Consider the following 19,780-nt stretch of genomic DNA (forward strand, 5'->3'; position numbering starts at 1 on the left):
TGTGACGTCATTGTTCAAAGCCGACGGGTTGTATCCCCTGCTGCACTAGTCCCTCTATTTTTGTATCTGTTAAAAGAAAAGAAAAAATTCCTTGACGTCTATATTTATGTGCTGCTCCATGACTCTGCTGTCAATATCTTTATTCGTGGCTTATGTGTAACTTCTGTGTTTTTTTCTTACAGTAATTGTGTTTTTTTTCGTATCCAGGGTGTAATTACAAAGCTAATAAAATGTTTTCTTGCCTTTAAATAATATTTTTCATCAGGTTATGGGCCCAGTACACGTGTAAAGGCAAACAACACAGTTTAATTAAAACAATATTTGAAATGAGCTTATGTCTGTAAAGAAACATGACTGCTAGCGGCGATTATAAGGTCAGCATTGATAAGCTTGAAGGACCTGACGACTGGGCCAAATGGAAATGGCATATTTCTATGGTGCTACGTTCATATGGACTAGAAGATATTATTAACGGTACACGTGAACGTGTAGAGTTGCCGCAAGATGCGACAAGTGAACAAAAAGAAGCGTATGTGGAATGGCTCAAGGACGACGCAAAGGCAGCAAGTCTTATAGCAAGTGCGCTAAGTAAACCTGTTGCAGAACTCGTCTTAACGTGCAAGAATGCTAAAGAAATCTGGGACAAATTACGCGCCCGATTTGAACGTAGCAGTACTCAGCGTTTGAATATGTTGATTGAAACATTTTTCCGTGTTAAACGTGATGAATCGGAAGATATTAGTGCACATGTGGCCAAACTGCAAAAGTTATTTGTGGACCTGAACGATGAATTATCAAAACATGAAGAAAATACGCTATCTGAAAGAATCTTAAATGGTCGAATTTTGTCTACACTGGGAAAAGACTACAACAATTTTAAGGATCTCTGGGATACGATACCGACAGAAAAGCAAAGCTTGAATTTATTGATTGAAAAACTCTGTACTATTGAACTGTGTGAACAAGACGTTAATGGAAGTGCAGCTTTTGTCGTTTCTAAAACTAGAAAATGGCAAACAAGTAATTAGCAAGTAAAGATGACGAAGTCACAATTAAAACAGAAGTTTCCGTGTAATAAATGCAAACAATTAGGTCACTGGGCAGCAGAGTGTCCACAGAACACTCGTGACAGCAATAAAAGGAAAGAGAAGAAGCGAGACAGTGAACACGCTGCATTTACTTCATACGCTATGGGTGTGTGTACCAGTAATCACAGTGACCCAAATAAATGGTACTGCGACACTGGCGCTACAAATCATATCACTCCCAACAAACAGTATTTTGTTTCGTATAGTGAATTTGATGTTCCTCAAGTAATTTCATTGGGAAAACAAGATGTGAAAATGTGTGCGTACGGTCAAGGAACAGTTTACATCCAAATCCGACGAAACAATAAATGGTACAATGCTAGAATGGACAATGTTTTATACGTCCCTGATGCAAGTGCTAATCTGTTCTCTGTGAGAGCCATTGCCTGCAGAGGCTACAGTACTAATTTTAGTTATAATAATGTCTGTGTTCGAAAACAAGTCAGTAGCAATATTGTTATGACAGGTTATGTGAAAAATGGACTTTATGTGTTGAACATGCGTGTTGTTAGAAATGCAAAAATGAATCGTATGAGCTTGATGACTTCATCCGAAACATTGCAAGTGTACCATGAAAGGTTTGGTCATCAGAATAAACAACATGTGAAGAATATTTTAAAAGGAATGAAAATTAATGTGGAAGATGCCAAGAGTGAATTTTGTGGCGGCTGTGCGGTTGGAAAGATGCATAGGCTGCCATTCAAAACACGAACAATACGCGCTACCAGTACTGGTGAATTAATGCACGCGGATGTAAATGGACCAATGAGCACGAAATCTTTGCAGAATTTCTTCTGTGTATTTCTTGGTAGCAGAGCGCGGAAGAAATTCTGCAAAGATTTCGAATGGCAGAATGCAATACAATGTCAACTCCTATTTGACATGAGGACAATAATGAAAACGAAGAAGTTTCGTCATCTGTACCCTACCGTGAAGCAATTGGTTGTCTCATGTACCTTTCAACAGTAACTCGTCCAGACATCACTTTTGCAGTCAATAAAGCTGCTCGAGCTATGGAGAAACCAACCACTGAAGACTGGAATAGAGTAAAGCGCATTTTCCGGTATTTGAAAGGGACCCTAAATTTTGGAATTGTATATAATAAAAAAGAAGAGTTAAAGATTTACGCTGATGCAGATTTCGCAGGTGATAACCGGACAAGGCGCTCAACAACTGGAATTCTTGCAAAGTACTCAGGTGGTGCAGTGTCATGGACAAGTAGTGGCCACATCCAGAACCGAGGCGGAAATAATTGCAGCTAGTGAAGGAGCAAAAGAGTTAGTTTGGTTACGTCGTCTGCTATCAGAATTAGTGGAAATGTCGGGGCAGCCTCCAGTTCTTTACATTGACAATGCTAGTGCATTGAAGTTGGCAAAAAAATCCAGAATGTCATCGACGTTCTAAACATATAAAGGTCCGACATTTCTATGTTCGTGAAAGATATCTGAACGGTGAGATTTTCTTGGAACACATTGATGGACACAACCAGTTGGCAGATATTTTGACGAAACCTCTTGAACGAGTTCGATTTAATTTTCTATGTTCAGAAATTGGCATGCAAGAGACAAAGCAATAATTTCATGATTTTTTCTTTTGGAGGAAGTGTTAAAAGAAAAGAAAAAATTCCTTGACGTCTATATTTATGTGCTGCTCCATGACTCTGCTGTCAATATCTTTATTCGTGGCTTATGTGTAACTTCTGTGTTTTTTTCTTACAGTAAATGTGTTTTTTTTTTCGTATCCAGGGTGTAATTACAAAGCTAATAAAATGTTTTCTTGCCTTTAAATAATATTTTTCATCAGTATCCAGGGTGCCTCATGTTGTAAAGCGCCTCACCAGCTTCATACATCTCTATTAATTTTGTGGTTGTCGGCACACACCAATTGTATTTACCAGCAATGTTTATAAACACACTACAGACTACAGAACGCTGCAGCGATGCTAGCGCTCCATGTGGCAACATGTCACATTGCAGTGAACAGAAGACAAGCGATTTCTTTGATCAAATCTACAGCGAGGCCCTCGATTTGATCAAATATTGGACGATTATTTGACAAAGTTCCTATTACACCATCAAATATCTTTGACAAAGATATTTGACAAAGAAATTTGATAGTGTAATACCGGCCTAAGAATAGAGGGAGACGCCGTGACGTCACAGCTGCGAAGCTATGTGAAGCCGAGGGTAGCCATCTCAGTCCGGCCAAAACATTGCTGCTGGAAGCTTGTGTGCATTGGCTTGTCGCTCGCTTTTGGAAGGATTTTGCGCTATTATGGTGACTTGTATGGTGTTCGGGTGTACGAATCGTTCTGATTGTGATGCGAAATCTAAGGGAATAACATTTCATGTGTAAGTTGTCTCGTTAAGTGTGATTTTACTTCATTGTGAATGAACATGTGCTACATCGGTACTTGTACTATAGCGTGTTTTTCTCCTGTATGATTTTAGATTTCCTAAAAATGAAAGTTGGAAAGCTCTGTGGGAGAATGCCGTGAGGAGGAAGAATTGGTGTGCGTCTAAATGGATCACTATATGTTCTCAACATTTCCGAGAAGAGGACATAGACCGAACTTCCCTTTCAACAGTAAGGCTCCGAGAAAATGCTGTACCATCAGTTTTCCCTACACACGCAAAACATTTGCAAAAGGTATGTTAATTCAAAGAATTAAAGTCTTAGTTTTCAAGTTCACGTTTCAGTATAATACGTACGTATCGTCGATAATCGAAGTGTTGAGTAACTCACTTTGTCTTCGTCATGTACCAAATTAAAAGCTAACACTACATTAACTGGCGTAAAATATAGGCCTAAACAGGACACTGTGTAGATTTGCCATTCTATGTACCGTATTTCAGTAAATATTGGTGGTAATGAACAGTGTTTCCCAGTAGTGTAACGTAACTGAAATGTCCCAGAACGTATTACAAACAAGATGTATTTATGGGGCTTTGGAGGGAGGGTATAGCTAACTTAGTTTTCAGTTTCTATTATTTAGCTCTAACTCTGAAAGTAATGGAATACACGTGTGAAGTAAATTATATCCGTTATGTGAATATTTAAGGCAGTAGTTTGTGAACATCTCACTTTGTCTGGTCTATTGTGTTGTACAACATTTTTATTGCACTGTCTTTGCTAGTTAATGGCAGTTATGTTTTAGGAGTAATTGATACAGCTCTAGTTTTACTTATATATGTTTATTTTGGGAGGATTCCGTCAGGTCATTTGAATACATTAATTTCACTTTCCACCTGATTAGGTCCTTACACATAGCTTTTGCCTAGGAATGATTCCATGCTGTATATAGAATTTAAGAGGGGAGGTGCTGGAACGCTGAAGTGTTTCTGCAGCTACACAGTATGTTATAAAGAGATAATCTGTTTCTCCACATTGTCACGTAGAAACAAATTTATGAAACTCCTTTTTGATGAGCATCAGCCTCTGCACACAAGAGAATATTTGAGAAGAAAATTCAGGTTCGCTGTTTAGATTATGAGACTACTGAAGCTAACAAGTTTGTCTGGTATAATTATTTAGTGAAGTCACAGAAATTAACACTTGGGCTGTGTTAAATATAACTCTGTATTTGGGTTAAGCACAGCAAATGAACATTTTCTTTTGTTTGATGCACTATTCATTGACATTCTCCATTGAAAGATATCATTGATGAAAAAGCTTTGGCAGTACCTTCTTCTTAACATTATCCACTACTGTGGAACATTGAATATGCACCAACCACTAATGCAAAATTAGATATAACACACAATTTTATATCATTAACTGTTGGACCAGTTGTATTGAGAACTTGTTAACTGACAGCACCCATGGCGATACAGTGTGATAGTTAAACAAGACACCCCAGCAGAAATATTTTACATGTTCAAAGTTTACTTTTTTTAATAAGTGTGTATTAATTGTAGCTTCACACATGGGAGGCATTTCAAGTTGTCTGCTGAACACAACAACGGTTTTTGTTAGAGTAATGAGTATTTTAGGAACAAGATAAATAGCTGCTGGAAAAACAGAATTTATATTTCTGGAAAGGACTAAGAATAGGAGTAATTAGTAGGCTGTAACATGCTGTTCATGACAAAGACTGTAACACCTTCAACCATCTGTTAAAAACAGTTCTTAATGTTTTCCATCCTTTTATTTCATTTAGGGAGACAAGAAGAGAAAGCCATCATTGCGGAAGGAGAGCTCTTCCTTTCCATCTTCAGTTTTGGCTGCCGTCAGCAGAGTGCAGGATGAAGAAGTTCCTGCTCTTGTTCCTGAGTACACTGCAGGACCACCAGAACGTAGTCAGACATCCTCTGAAAGTGAGGAACTGAAGACGAAGTGTGAACACCTCATAAGAAAAACTGATCCGTACAAAAAACAAATTAAAACTCTTCAGCAGTCTTCGGAACGGTGGCAGTTACTAAGCACGGAAAATGGTGCAGCGACAACTGACAATGACCACGATTGCTTTGCTACTGGAATTTATCTCTCTGAAGTGGCAGTCCATATTGTAGTATATATAGCTGGATGTGTGGTGCGTCACTTAGAGAAAACCTTAAAATGTGAACCATGTTTATCCGTGTTGAGAGGGGATGGTAGCCATGTTGCTTATTCTCTTATTCATAGAAAGAGTAGGGGATGGTTGGTTTTACCATCAAATGATGTTTTTGACATCTGTGTGTGTGTGTGTGTGTGTGTGTGTGCGCGCGATGAAAAAGTGCTCAGGTGCTATACTACAGGTAATTCTAAAGTTCCTTTGAAAAATCAGTTTTCCAAATGTGTGTCTGAGGTGCTTAGTGAATTCATATTCAAGCCAGTGTTTAAGGAGTTAGCAGACCACATGAAAAATTAGCATCCCTTGGACAATCATATGAGACTGCTGATTAAAGCAATTGCCACGTGATACCTCCTGACACGGCAAAAACATGCAGCCAAGAGAATAAGTGATGCATTGCATGAAAATAAAATCAGGACAACCTATACAAAACTGGGTACTCTTTAAAGGTGAGCAACTGATAATTGTACGCTGAGGTCTAGTGTGTGTGTGTCTGTAAGGCATCTTGTATAAAGCACTCATTATATTGAGGCACACTGGGAATGTAACCTTATTGTAATTAATAAATGATGCACATTCTTCCTTTTCTGTTATGTCTATGTTATAACCAGCTACAAAATGTTTGTGATGTGTGTATCTTAAAACTATTAGTACTAGCATATTCAGGGTATCTATGAAAATTTGTTCCTGGTGTGTGATGGAGTCAGACAATTATAATTTTATGTGTGTGTGTAATACCTTCCAACTATATCTTCCTTAAACCAAAATTTGGAACTACATTATATGTAGTGTGTTTCCAAGTGATTGATACTCCACTATACCAGTATGCAGTACTAATTCTGCAATAGCTTGTGATCTGTGCGGTTCCAAATGGGACATACATTTCTTTTTGAAATATTTAGCCATTGTTTGGTGGAGTATGCTGCAGTATGTTCTAGCCAGTGTTGTTAATTAAGTTTCCACGAGTGACAACATGTTAATGAGAAATAGAATTGCCTCATTTTTGGCACATTGAAATACATTCCCATCATTGTGTGGTATGTTATGGTTTTTGCTTGTGTGTCATTACAAATTATATTTTTTTGTGATCTAGTCCAACAGTGGTTTACCCTCAAAAAATGAGAGATAGTAGTGTTCGCAGGTGAGCGTTATTGGTTTTTCACTACTTCATTGGGCACTAAATTTTCTAGCAGTCTCTCCCCTAATCCATTGAAATGTAACCCATGTGTTGTACAGAAACTACAGCCCACAACATTTATATCTGTAGTAAGACATATTTTATAAATGATTGCATATTTTCTTATGTTTGTTTGCTTGACTACTTTCCTGGTTTATGCAAGACCACTGTGATAAATCATATGTATGTGGAATGGTAAATAGTATTACATTTGTATCAGTCAGGAGACTGAGACATTTCTTTCATTCTCAACAAGTAATGATGTGGACTTTGTTACAATTTTATATAATTTTTTTTACATTCCACAGTCTTGTGAAAAAGGCAGTTAACTGAAAAGTCACATTGTAATAATTTTTCTGTATACCTGTAACAAGCAGTTCAACAAAGTGGATAACAACAGATCAAGAAAAGCTTTTTTTGCCGGAATAAAATTCTGAATATAGTACCTAATATTTATGCTTTATTTCATTCCCAGTTCCCATACTTTTTATGATTGAATAAGGAATATATAGCCTATATTTTTATTAGGACAATGATTTCAAAAGCAAATCCTAGTTTCAATGTTAGTAAAACTTTGTCATTGGCAAGCAATGAAGCTTCTGCTTATTGATTGAGACATTCCACACTTCTCAAACTACGATGTAAAGTTTTGCTACATGATCTGTCTCAATCCCTTCATCATTTCATTTTGTACCACTGTAAATACCTGTCAGCTTGACAAGAAAGGCTTGCATTTAAAAGAATAAAAATAATAAAATATGGAATGACATAAACAAAGCTCAATGTAGAATGGTTTATGCCTAAGCTACCTAAAAACACTGGGAAATTGTTGCCCTGTTAATCTCTTCCATACCAAAATAAGAAATTGGAACTTAAGGTAATTTAGCAATAAGTAGAACTCCTTACTAATATTAAAATGAGTCCCATAGCAGATGAAAATTGGAACACTGTTATACTGCCTTGGCTAACAGACATGTCATTTAAGTGCTGCTGCTGCAGTTGATTTGTTAGTTACTAAAAAAAAGTGCCGTAGTGTCATATTAAAGCTGCTGCATATCACTTAAGAGAAGAAATGTGGGTATGTATTGAAGTGTGTATGAACTGTATGGCAAAGTGTTTTGTTTTCTTCCTCAGGGTCAATGTTATCCAAACTGAAAGTACCCGTTTTGTGTATAACAAACACCTAATCTATATTTCTTGGGATTCTCCGCAGTTATATTCCACTTGACAACAGAATGAAGTTGTGCACAATGTGACAGGTTGTTGGCTAAACATTAACTCACATTGAGTTATTTTATCAGACTTATTTATCTGCTGCTTCATTGTTTAAATAATTAACAACAAAGACAGATCACTTGGTTACCTCTTCAGATATAGGTGGTGGTCAGAACCGCAATCAGTCTGTTACACATTAGTAAATAGCTACTACAATACATCATTCTGAACTCAAACAACTGAGAAGTTTTGGTTTGTATGTCACGAAAATCGGAAAAGACGACGTCACTTTTCGTAAATCTGGCATTGCTTCGTCCAATCAGATGATCGTAAGAATAAGTAAAGAAAGAACCCTAGTTTGTGATACACGTTGATTACTGAATTAACAAAATTGTATCGTTTACATCGAAGACTAGCCATTCGTAATATTACATTAAAAACTATTTTTAATCAGAAGAAACGCGGAATTTCGCCTTTACGAGATTTTATTTTAAACAAAAACTTTGAAACAACCAATTTGATGACGTTACATGCGTATATGGTGCCATTAGCGACTTTAATACACGCAGCGCTATAGCTCACTGGCAATGTTTTGGTCAGAGTGTCATGGCAGCGAGCCACGCCCCCATGGCTTCAAAACGTAGTACGGCTGGGATACGTAGCGCCATCTCCCCTTATTCTTACCTCCATGGTATAGCCGCTGCACTGCTTGCCCAGTCTATTAGTATCTATGGTCGAAGGTTTATAGAGAAAGTATGCTAGTAGCACAACATAATGCCCTCTCTGCGCGACGGCAATGGAAGCACTATTGACGACTTTGCTGCTAAAATAGAATAACCGAACACGGCCTTCAGAAATTCCTTTGCCAAAGTAAATATTCCTAGGATTCTAATCGGTAAAAGCCGACAAACGCAATAATTTAGAAGAAGATATCCTCGGATTAGTGAAGCAACGTCAATCCCCCAATAAACGCGAGTCTCACGGTCCACACTGTATACCAGTTACGTTCCTTTCAGAGGATTCTGATGCAATAGCTCCATACTTAACAATCATATATAAGTGGTCACTCGACAAAAGATTTTTACTTAAAGTCTGGAAAGTTTCCCAGGTCACACCATTATTCAAGAAAGGACACAGAAGTAATCCACTAAATTACAGGCCCATATTACAAATGTCGATATGCAGCACGATTTTGGAACATATTTTGTGTTAGAACATTATGAATTATCTGAAAGATAATTTATTTATAAAACATTGTTCTTTGAAACACATCAAGCTCTTTACTTACGCAAAGTGCTGAGTGCTATTGACAAGGGATTTCAAATTGATTCCGTATTTCCAGAAGGCTTTTGACACTGGCCCTCACAACTATCTTGTAATCAAATTGTGTGTTTATGGAATATCATCTCAGTTATGTGACTGGATTCGTGATTACCTGTCCGAGAGATCACAGTAGTAACTGACGGAACTTGTCAAGTAAAACAGAGGTGATTTTTGGCTCTGCCCAAGGTATTGTTATTGGCCCTCTGCTATTCCTTATCTGAATAAACGATTTAGGACAGGATCTGTGCAGCCATCTTAGGTCGTTTGCAGATGATACTGTCATTTATTGTGTGGTAAAATTATGAAAAGATCAAAGCAAATTGCAAAAAGATATCTGGGATGAGGTGCACAGGGAAACGATGCTAATTTAAAATTTAATCTATTTCATGATACTTTTGTGAATATATTTGAAAACAGTTTCCCTAATAAAACAGTGAAATATAAGTGTAAGAAACCACGTAAAAAGCCAAATATATTTGAAAACAGTTTCCCTAATAAAACAGTGAAATATAAGTGTAAGAAACCACGTAAAAAGCCATGGCTTACTAAAGGGATAAAAATATCTTGTAAACAGAAAAGGGAAATGTATCTTATAGCTAGGAGGAGTAATAATCCTGAAACAATGAAACATTATAAAAACTACTGCACTGTATTAAGAAAAGTTATTAAAAAGTCCAGAAGTATGTGCATTATGTCTGAGATTAGCACATCTGATAATAAAATTAAAACAATATGGAATATTGTGAAAAGGGAAACAGGACAACCGAGAGCACAAGAAGACAGTGCTTCTATCAAACACAATGAAAAGTTTGCTAACAAGAAGTCAGAAGTAGAAAACAGTTTTAATAATCATTTCTTAAGTGTTGTAGAGAAAATAGGTTCCAGCTATTCATTAGAAAATGCAAGGCAGTATATGGAAGAGACAATACCTACGCAATTTGATAAAATTGAAATTCAACTCGCCTCTACTACTGAAATTAGGAAAATAATAAATTCACTCAAAAGTAAAAGCTCACGTGGAATTGATGGCATTTCCAACAGAGTACTAAAAGCTTGTTCCCAACAAATAAGTAGGATTCTCAGCTCACGGAAACGGAATTTTTCCAGATAGACTGAAATATGCTATTGTGAAATCATTGCATAAAAAAGGGGATGCATCTGATGCTAACACCTACCACCCGATCCACTTCCGACAGCTTTATCCAAAATTATTGGAAAAGTAATGTATTCAAGAGTGCATCACAAATTTGTAAAAAATGAAGTACTAACAAAATGCCAATTTGGTTTTCAGAAAGGCTTTTCAACAGAAAATGCTATATATGCTTTCACTGATCAAATATCAAATGCAATGAATAACCGAACGTCAACCATTGGGATATTTTGTGATCTCTCAAAGGCTTTTGATTGTGTGAATCATGAAATTCTAGATAAGCTTAAGTATTGTGGTATGAGTGGAACAGTGCACAAATGGTTTAACTGGAAGAATCCAGAAGGTTGAAATTAACAGTACATATAGTCTACAAAAACCAGCCGAGTCCTCTAACTGGGGAGGTATCAAGAATGATGTCCCACATGGCTCTGTCTTGGATCCCTTACTGTTCTTAATATATATTAACGACTTGCCACATTATATTCATGAAGATTCAAAGTTAGTTCTTATTGCTGATGATACAAGTATAGTAATCACTCCCAAGAAGCAAGAATCAGCTAGGAAATTGCAAATAATGTCTTTCAGAAAATTATTAAGTGGTTCTCTGCAAATGGACTATCACTAAATTTTGAGAAGACACAGTTTATACAATTCTGTACAGTAAATGGCATAACACCACTGATAAATATAGACTATGAATGGAAGTCTGTTGCTAAGGTAGAATACTCAAAATTTCTGAGTGTGTGCATTGATGAGAAATTGAATTGGAAGAAACACATCGATGATCTGCTGAAATGGTTAGGTTCAGTTACTTATGCTATTGGAGTTATTGCAAATTTTGGTGATAAACATATCAATGAATTAGCCTATTGGGCCTACTTTCATTCACTGCCTTCATATGGCATCATATTTTGGGGTAATCCGTCATTAAGAGAGAAAGTATTCATTGCACAACAGCATGTAATCAGAATGATAGCTGGAGCCCACCCAAAATCACCTTGCAGACATTTATTTAAGGAACTTGGGATATTCACAGTACCTTCGCAATACATATATTCACTTACGAAATTTGTCATTAATAACCCATCCCAATTAAAAAATAACAGCCAAGTGCATAGCTACAACACTAGAAGAAAGGATGATATTCACTATTCTGGATTAAATCTCACTTTGGCACAGAAAGGGATGAATTATGCTGCCACAAAAATCTTCGGTCGTTTGCCAAATAGTATTAAAAGTCTGACAGATAGCCAACCAACATTTAAAAGCAAATTAAAAGAATTTCTGAATGACAACTCCTTCTACTCAATAGATGAATTATTAATATGAAATAGTAACTGTAAAAAATAAAATAAATAAATAAATGAAAAATAAAAACTAATTATTTTGTGTAAATAAAACTTATGTTAAAGTGACACATTCCACATCATTACAAAATGTCGTATTCATAATGTATGGAACAAGGATTAGTGTGTGTGTGTGTGTGTGTGTGTGTGTGTGTGTGTGTGCACGAGAGTCATTCATATGAGTGCTAAATGGAATACGTTAAATTTTGGTTACATGATAAATCAATGAATTCGAAACGCCGTAAGTTCAACTAAATACCTATGAATTACAACTTTAATTAGAAAGAACACATGAAAAATGTTGTGGGGAAGGCGAACCAAGGACTGTATTTTATTGGTGGAATACACAGAAGAGGCAACAGATATACTAAAGAGACTGCGTGTCCTACACTTATCTAACCTCTTTTGTAATACTGCTGCATGGTGTGGTTTCCTTACCAGATAAGATTAATGCAGTGCATCGAGAAAGTTCAGAAAAGGGCGGCATATTTTGTATTATCGAGAAATAAGGGAGAGAGTGTGGCAAAATTTCAGTCACCAACTTTCTGCTCCGAATGTGAAAGTATTTCAACCTACACATGGAGCAACGATCATCATAATAAAATAAGGGAAATCAGAGCTTGCACAGAAGGTGTTCATTTTTTCCGCACATTCGAGAGTGGAGCAAATAGAGAACTATTATTTCAATGAGCCACTTAAGTGTGAACTGCACAGTATCCACGGTGATGTAGATTGAAATCTGCGAAGGCTAAAAATGTATTTAATCTTGCCCAGTACCTCAAAAACAGTGCAAGCAAAGAGTATTTATTCAAGAATGTTTGGCACGGATGCATCAGTGGATTCACCTACAACCAGTTGGGACTATGAAACAGATAATGATGAAAATAGTGATGGATATAAAGACTGATGTTTTGATTATATTGTAAGCTATATGTCACATTTTTCATCCTCCTTTTTTTAATACATAATTGTTTAACTAAGTCTTAAGATTTACTTCAACTTGACAATAACATCTACTCACCATGTGGCGGCAGGAGAATGCACATATAAAGAAAGGTTTTACATATCCAAGCTTTCAGAGCCAGTAGCTCTTTCTTCTGGCAGAACGGTTGATGGGGAAGGGAGATGGGTAAAGGAAAATGACTGGAGAGATTTAGGAAAAAAGTTAAAATCTGGAGAGGTCACCCAGAAACCCGGATCAAGGAAGACTTACCGTTAGGGATGAGAAGGAAAGACTGATTATTGGGGACTGCACCTGACGAGATTTGAAAACTTGAGAGCTTAAAGGTGGAAGACAAGGTAATATGGAAGATTACTGTTATAACATCATGCAAGAGTTAATAATACTGATGAGCTAAGTGCACTGTATGTAACAGAGGCGGGAGGGGGATGGCAAAAAAAAGACGGGTAAGAAAATGAAAGATGTAATTATTGTGAAGAAATGCTGAGCAGAAGAAATAAACATAAATTAAAGCCAGGTGGGTGGTGAGAACGAAGGACATGTTGTGCTAGTTCCTACCTGCAGATGTCTGGTGTCAGGGGAAAGAATCCAGATAGTGCATGTGATGAAACAGACACCGCGGTCACAATTGTCTTGTTGCCATGTTGTAGAGCATGCTCTTTTGCCAGTTACAGGGCTGGTATAGTGGTGATAGGGGGATACATGGGGCAAGTTTTGCAGTGGGGACAGTCACAGGGGTAAGAGCAATAGTGTAGGGAGACAGGTGCAGAAGAAGCATAGGGTCTGACAAGGATATTGTGGAGATTGGGAGGGGCAATGAAAAGCTATTCTAAGTGTGGTGGGCAAGATCTCAGACAGAATGGATCTCATTTCAGGGTATGATTTTACGAAATCATGGCCTTGTCGAGGTAGCTGATTAATAGATTTAAGACCAGGATAATACTTAGTGAGGCAAGTTGTGTGCTACAAAGTTGTTTTTTGGACAGATCAGCAGCAGCAGGATTGGCTGAGGTGACCCCGGAAATCTGCTTTCGAACTAGGCTGTTGGGGTAATTACGTCCAGTGATGGATGAGGTGAGAATGGTGGTGTAGTGCTGTAAGAAGTCTGCATCTGAACAAATAATTTTGCCTTGAATGCCCAGGTTGTATGGGAGGAAATGTTTGGCGTGTAAAAGAATGGCAACTGTCAGAATTTAAGTACTGTTGTTTGTTAGCACATTTAATATGGACAGAAGTATGTAGCTGGCCTCAAGTGAGGATGAGATTGAGATCAAGGGATTTGGAATAGGACCTTGTGAAATTTAACTGGGAGAAGGCATTTACAGACTTTAGGAATTTTAACTGGTCAGCCTCAACTGTGAGTCCACATGGCAAAGACGTCCCTTAGCAGTAACCTCTGTCTTGCCTATTACCCTGTCTTCCATGTTTAAGCTCTCTGGTTTTCAAACCTCATCCGGTGCAGTCTTTCCTTCTCACCCCACCCTGTAATTCTCCACTGACCTAGGGTTATGGATGACTTTTCCAAGCTGTAACCCTTTTCCTAAATCTCTCCAGTCCTTTTCTTTCACTGCTCTTCCTTTCCCTTGAACCCTTCTGCAGGAACAAGCCATTGGCTCTGTAAGCTCGCATACATAAAACCTTTCTTTACATGTGTTCTCTTGCCAGCACTTGGCGAGTAGATTTTTCATCTATCTAATTACATTATAATGTCAAAAATTGATTATTTTTGTCATGACAATAACATCTGTAGCGTATATAACTAAAATATTGTTACGACATTTTTATTGAATTCCCACTCTACTAAATCATTGTCCTTCTTCACACCCAGAGTATATAATTTGGTATTACTCAGTTCTGATAACATTCCTGATGTCTAGAGGAGATTTAGATGAAACAAAAACAAATTAGCTTCTTATGTGAAAGAAGATATACAGTTTTTTTGTTTTCACAAAACTGTGATTTTCTGGCTAGTGGGGTTTCTGCAAATCACCTCAATTCTATTGCATCTTCCAATGAATTATTCTATGACTTCTCTCTTTTCTCAACTTTGTACTCAAAATCATAAATGACAAGCCTGGGAGGGAAACTGTGAAGACGAACAGAACAGCAGAACAGTCTTTGTTGTATGGTCAGTAAGTAATAAGCCCTTAATGGAAGAAATATAATTATTTTCTACACTAAGATATTATTTAACACATTGACTGCCATTCTGAAATTTGGATCATGCACTGCTATGCCACATTGAAATCATGAATATTACTTCTGAAGCCAAATTGATTTTTTGCATCACATGTCTTCTTTTGAACATGTAGAATTAAGTTACTTGATAAAATGTTAATATATGACTAAACTAGACTGATAACAGGTGTGAGCCATATATGGCTAACGTAGCTCAACAACAACATTTTAACACAATTGTAATCTGTGGCACATGTGACTCAAATTATTTAAAACCACAATAGGCATAAAAAAATCGTTTTTCAAGAAACGATTCAAACACTTAGTTTATTTGATTGTATTAGCTACATACAAATATAATATTATTTACAATTTTTTTACTTGGTCTGACAATGTTCATGAATAAGGATCTTAGAATATTATACTTTTTCAACACAGAATTGTGAATGTCACTAAAACACTCGTTGCACATAAAACTATCACATTTATTGGATTTTGTGCACACCCTCTTCACTTTCTTAGCAGCATCCTTTGGTTCTTCACAGGTGCTTATAACAGCCCGATCATCATCTTTGACTACTCTGCTTTGGTCTCTCTACTGTCACAAGGCGATGGCTGTTATCTTCGTGGAATGGTTGTAGTGTTGCTCGCGGTTGTGGATCTTTGGCAATCAATAGCAGTAGAGTCACACACTACGAGAAAGGAATTATTTGTATGCAAGACTTGGATCCTTTGTTTGCCAAGTTGTACAGCACTTGAGCATTTACAACAGATGTTCCAAAAAGGATTTAAAAAATGATCTTTCTGTACCATTTAACCATACGTCGAAGTGCCGTTAAGTATGAACTCATCTGATCGGTTACATCAATAAATGATTTGTCAGCATTGTAGTCCATGACTGCTTTGTGTTTCAAAACTTCCATGCCATTTTTATGTTTTACAGGCACCATATCATCGTTATGTTTGGCAGAAATCATCAAAACATCCCGTTTATCTTTTCATTTGATCACAGAGATTTTTGTGTTGCTCTGTGAACACAGTGTTTGCCCTTTTTTCAGTTTTGCAGATATTACAGTTTGTGGGTTACCTTTTCTGTTACTACTATGAGTGCCAACAAGGTGGGTAGAGGTATTCATTAGTTCTATAGTCAATGATACACTGCTGTACCAATTGTCACAATACAGGGTCCTCCCATTGTGCAACAAAGGGTCAAGTAACTCCATAACTACTTTTCGTGGAACACAAACACCTGTAGTTGCTTCCTTAGCTGCATAGACTTTGAGGTTCCACGTATAGCCAGATGGAAGGCAAAGTTTGAAGACTATTACCCCATACCTATGCCTTTTGTTTGGTTCATATTGCCGAAATGACGTCCTCTAAACGGGATAATAGTCTCATCAATACAAATTTCCTCTCGAGGACAAATCATGTCCTTGAATTTTGGTACTATCAGGTCTAAGACAGGTTGGATTGTGGAGTCTATCCCTTCATGTCTGGTTATTAGAAGCATGAAATAATCTGAGGAGTATTTCAAACCAATTATGTGACATAATGGAGCTAACCTTGTTAGAGTAAAGCATCGACTTGCTCCAATAGGAAGCTCAATTTGCCATTTTTACCAAGCCCATCCACATTATAATACCACAGAAATGTTTCATCTCTGTTATACTTATTCCTTTGCATTCCGTTAGCCTGGAATTACGACTGAGTTGTTGAGAATCAATTTTTTGTTTTGCAAATTGATTTGTTTTAGCCACAGGAAACTCAAACACGTCATTATCAATGAAATGAAAATATGCTTCCTCTGGTGAACAACTGCTCAACATATCCAAAACATCATTTGATAAAGCAGGGGGAAAGCATGTAGGAAACATCTTTGGCTCCGAAGTAGCATCTGCCCACATTAGATCTGTGACATTTACTGCAAATTAAAATTTTTCTTTAAAATTCAAGTTCAAAGTTATCATACATCCACAGAACACTTCCCATGGCCTGTGTGGCAAAATTTCAAGCCAGAAATGGTTAGCACCAGTTAGGGTTGCTGACCGCACTCTCCGTGGGCAGTGACTGAGGCAACTAACGTGTGCGCCTCGGAGGATGTGAGCAGTGTGTGCTGCTCACTTTCAGCCTCCTGACCAACAACACATACCTTTCCCCCACTCTCATTTCCTATTCTGTGGACTTTGGCTTACCTCAGCTCAGCCATAATAGCTCCTGGCATGTACACTGCCCCGTGTAATATTCCCATCTCGTGTTTCACCGGTGGCATTTTCGGAATTATAGACATCATGTATAACACTCACATCCACATTATTTTGCAACAATGGATGTTTTAAATAATTATGGTCAGTAGAGCAGGAAGGGTCTTGTGGGCCTAGTGTATCTTGCGAAGAGCTAGACCTGATACGGAAAGTATTACCTGGATTAGACGTATTACAGATATTCAGTTCCTCAAAGTCACTCTCTTCGTCATCACTTTCAATAAACTTCTGTTGCTTTGTACAGTCTCTAACACAACATTTATTGTCAGGCTCGTAATCAGGGTTGCTGTCTGTGTTATCAATAATGTAACTTTCGCAACGTGATAAGCTATCTTGCATAGCTGTTCAAGTTCTTCAAAAGTTTGTCTTCTTTTGGCCATAATAATAAACTAGAAAACTAATTAAATACACAAACGTAAGCTCAATTAGCATACATGATCAGTCAGGAAAATTAACGAAAGACTACTATAGTTGAGTCATCATTAAATATATCTCTGATGGTTGCAGTTAGGAATCACCATGGCTACCAACTGCAAAAATATTGAGTGCTACGAATAAGAGAGTGTTCAGCAGAGCCACCACTTTTACACTCATAGTTGAAATGCATTATCTGTGAGCCATATGAGGCTCAGGAGACCTCTAAACACAATGCTGCATAGTGGAAGGTGGGTGCAAGAGTTGTGTTAGATGAAGTGCGCGAGGGGAGAAAGGAGCAGGAAGAAGCGACAAGGATGAGTGGCTAACAGCTAGTAGGAAGCGGCAGCAGGTGCACAGGATAAGAATGTAGAAATGGTAAGTTTGTTCAGACCTCAAGCAGAGAGCATTGTGTGCAGTGTCCAGTGATGGGAAGGAGTAGGTTGGGGACAGGGTCGGGGGTATGGGACACAGGAAGAGGAATACTGCAAAGGAGGAGGAGATGAGTGCAGTGTGAGTTAACCCCTTACTGGGCAATGTTGCCCACAAGCAACATCAAAATTGCATATAATTTTTTTGCAACCTGTTTCAAATTTCGTCCTTGGATGAGTAAAGATGCTTCAACCAATGTTTAAACACTCTGATCCAGCGACGTTTTCTTCCCTTCAGTCAAATGTTTCTGAATACTGTGCATCTTAGGCAACAGCGAGCTAGGTTATGTGAACATCAGTTACCTGTAGCAGTTTCGTTTGATTTTATGACGCCGTTTTACATTTTGTGATGAAAAATGCTTATAAACAGACACAGGAAGTCTTGTAAATGACTTATTTCACTAATATGACAGCAATTTCTTACCTGAAGGTTATAAAAATTAAATGCGAAAAAAATGTTGCCGGTACGCAACAATGCCCCTATATTGAACTTTGTGAACATGTGTTCTAATACTGTTATGAATTTTACAGTGAATGGAAGACCCCGAAGGGAGTGATAGAATACTAGAAAAAAATTAATAATGAGGAGTAGTAGATAAGAGAGTCATATATTATCAGTGATGCAATATATGAGGTGGACCACAGGGCAGTGTACACGCCAGGAGCTATTGCGGCTGAGCTAAGATAAGTCAAAGACCACAGAATAGGAAATGAGAGTGGAGGAAAGGTATGTGTTGATGGTCAAGAGGCTGAAAGTGAGCAGCCTATTAAAGTCACACACTACTCACATACCCCAGAACGCACACGTTAGTTGCCTCAGTCACAGCTCACGAAGTGTGCTGTCAGCATCCCTAACTGGTGCTAACCATTTCTGGCTTGAAATTCTGCCACATGGGCCATGGGAAGTGTTCCGTGGGTGTATGACAACTCTGAACTTGAATTTTAAAGCAAAATTTTAATTTACAGTAAATTATCAGTAAATCACTTCTGGTATGCTGTCCAAACAGGTGACAGCCTGCACAGAATACTCATTTACAGGATACTGGAGACAGAAGCAGAGACATTTTATAGAAGAAATAAAAACCCTGCATTACCTTACCACCAAAAGACTGTTGCCTCTGATTGTGATGGTGACTGTATAAAGCATATTTGCTATCTTTTTCTTCACATTGGGCTTAATAATTCATATGAAACAGTTACAAATCAGATTGAAAATCTGTCTTTCCGACAACGAGAAAACACTCTAGAAGCATGCTCATGTGGCAGTTTTTACTACACAAAGGACAGAAATTCTGGGATCATAATTGTACGGTGGGCAGACAAAAATGTGCGTCTGGCAAGCTCTTTCTGTGGTATTCATCCTCGTACAACCATAAAGAGACAGAATATGGAGGAGGAGAAAAAGACAGAAGTGCCTTGTCCCAACACTGAAAAGCAGTACAGCAAGCATGGGAGGGGGAGAGCTGTAGTGATTTGAGAATTTCTGTGTAAATTCTATAACCACTCAGCCTTCTACCGTCTCGAATACACAATATTCTGGATATGGGTGTGAGATGGTAGAATCCCACCTACTGCACGTCACATGTTTGTGTGTGTAGGTTTACAATCAGCTGCAGGAAGAAAGTAGATGCAGCAGATGAACAGCACCGACAAGTACCTGACAGGCAATCCATAGATGTTCTAG

At 37.7% G+C, this 19,780-nt stretch overlaps 2 protein-coding genes across 2 annotated transcripts; both read left to right on the forward strand.

Annotated features, from left to right (window-relative positions):
* Positions 1-350: 350 nt before the first annotated feature.
* On the forward strand, positions 351-1,028 carry LOC124606124. The gene has a single exon (XM_047138087.1). It carries the CDS (start codon positions 351-353, stop codon positions 1,026-1,028), a length of 678 nt encoding a protein of 225 aa, XP_046994043.1.
* Positions 1,029-3,224: 2,196 nt separating this feature from the next.
* On the forward strand, positions 3,225-19,573 carry LOC124606125. Its single transcript, XM_047138088.1, has 4 exons — positions 3,225-3,439; positions 3,539-3,737; positions 5,248-5,771; positions 19,063-19,573. Exons 1-4 carry the CDS (start codon positions 3,363-3,365, stop codon positions 19,571-19,573), a joined length of 1,311 nt encoding a protein of 436 aa, XP_046994044.1. The 5' UTR covers positions 3,225-3,362.
* The last annotated feature ends 207 nt before the right edge of the window (positions 19,574-19,780 follow it).

Source organism: Schistocerca americana, chromosome 3, assembly GCF_021461395.2.
Source record: "Schistocerca americana isolate TAMUIC-IGC-003095 chromosome 3, iqSchAmer2.1, whole genome shotgun sequence".
Taxonomy (NCBI): Eukaryota; Metazoa; Arthropoda; class Insecta; order Orthoptera; family Acrididae; genus Schistocerca; species Schistocerca americana.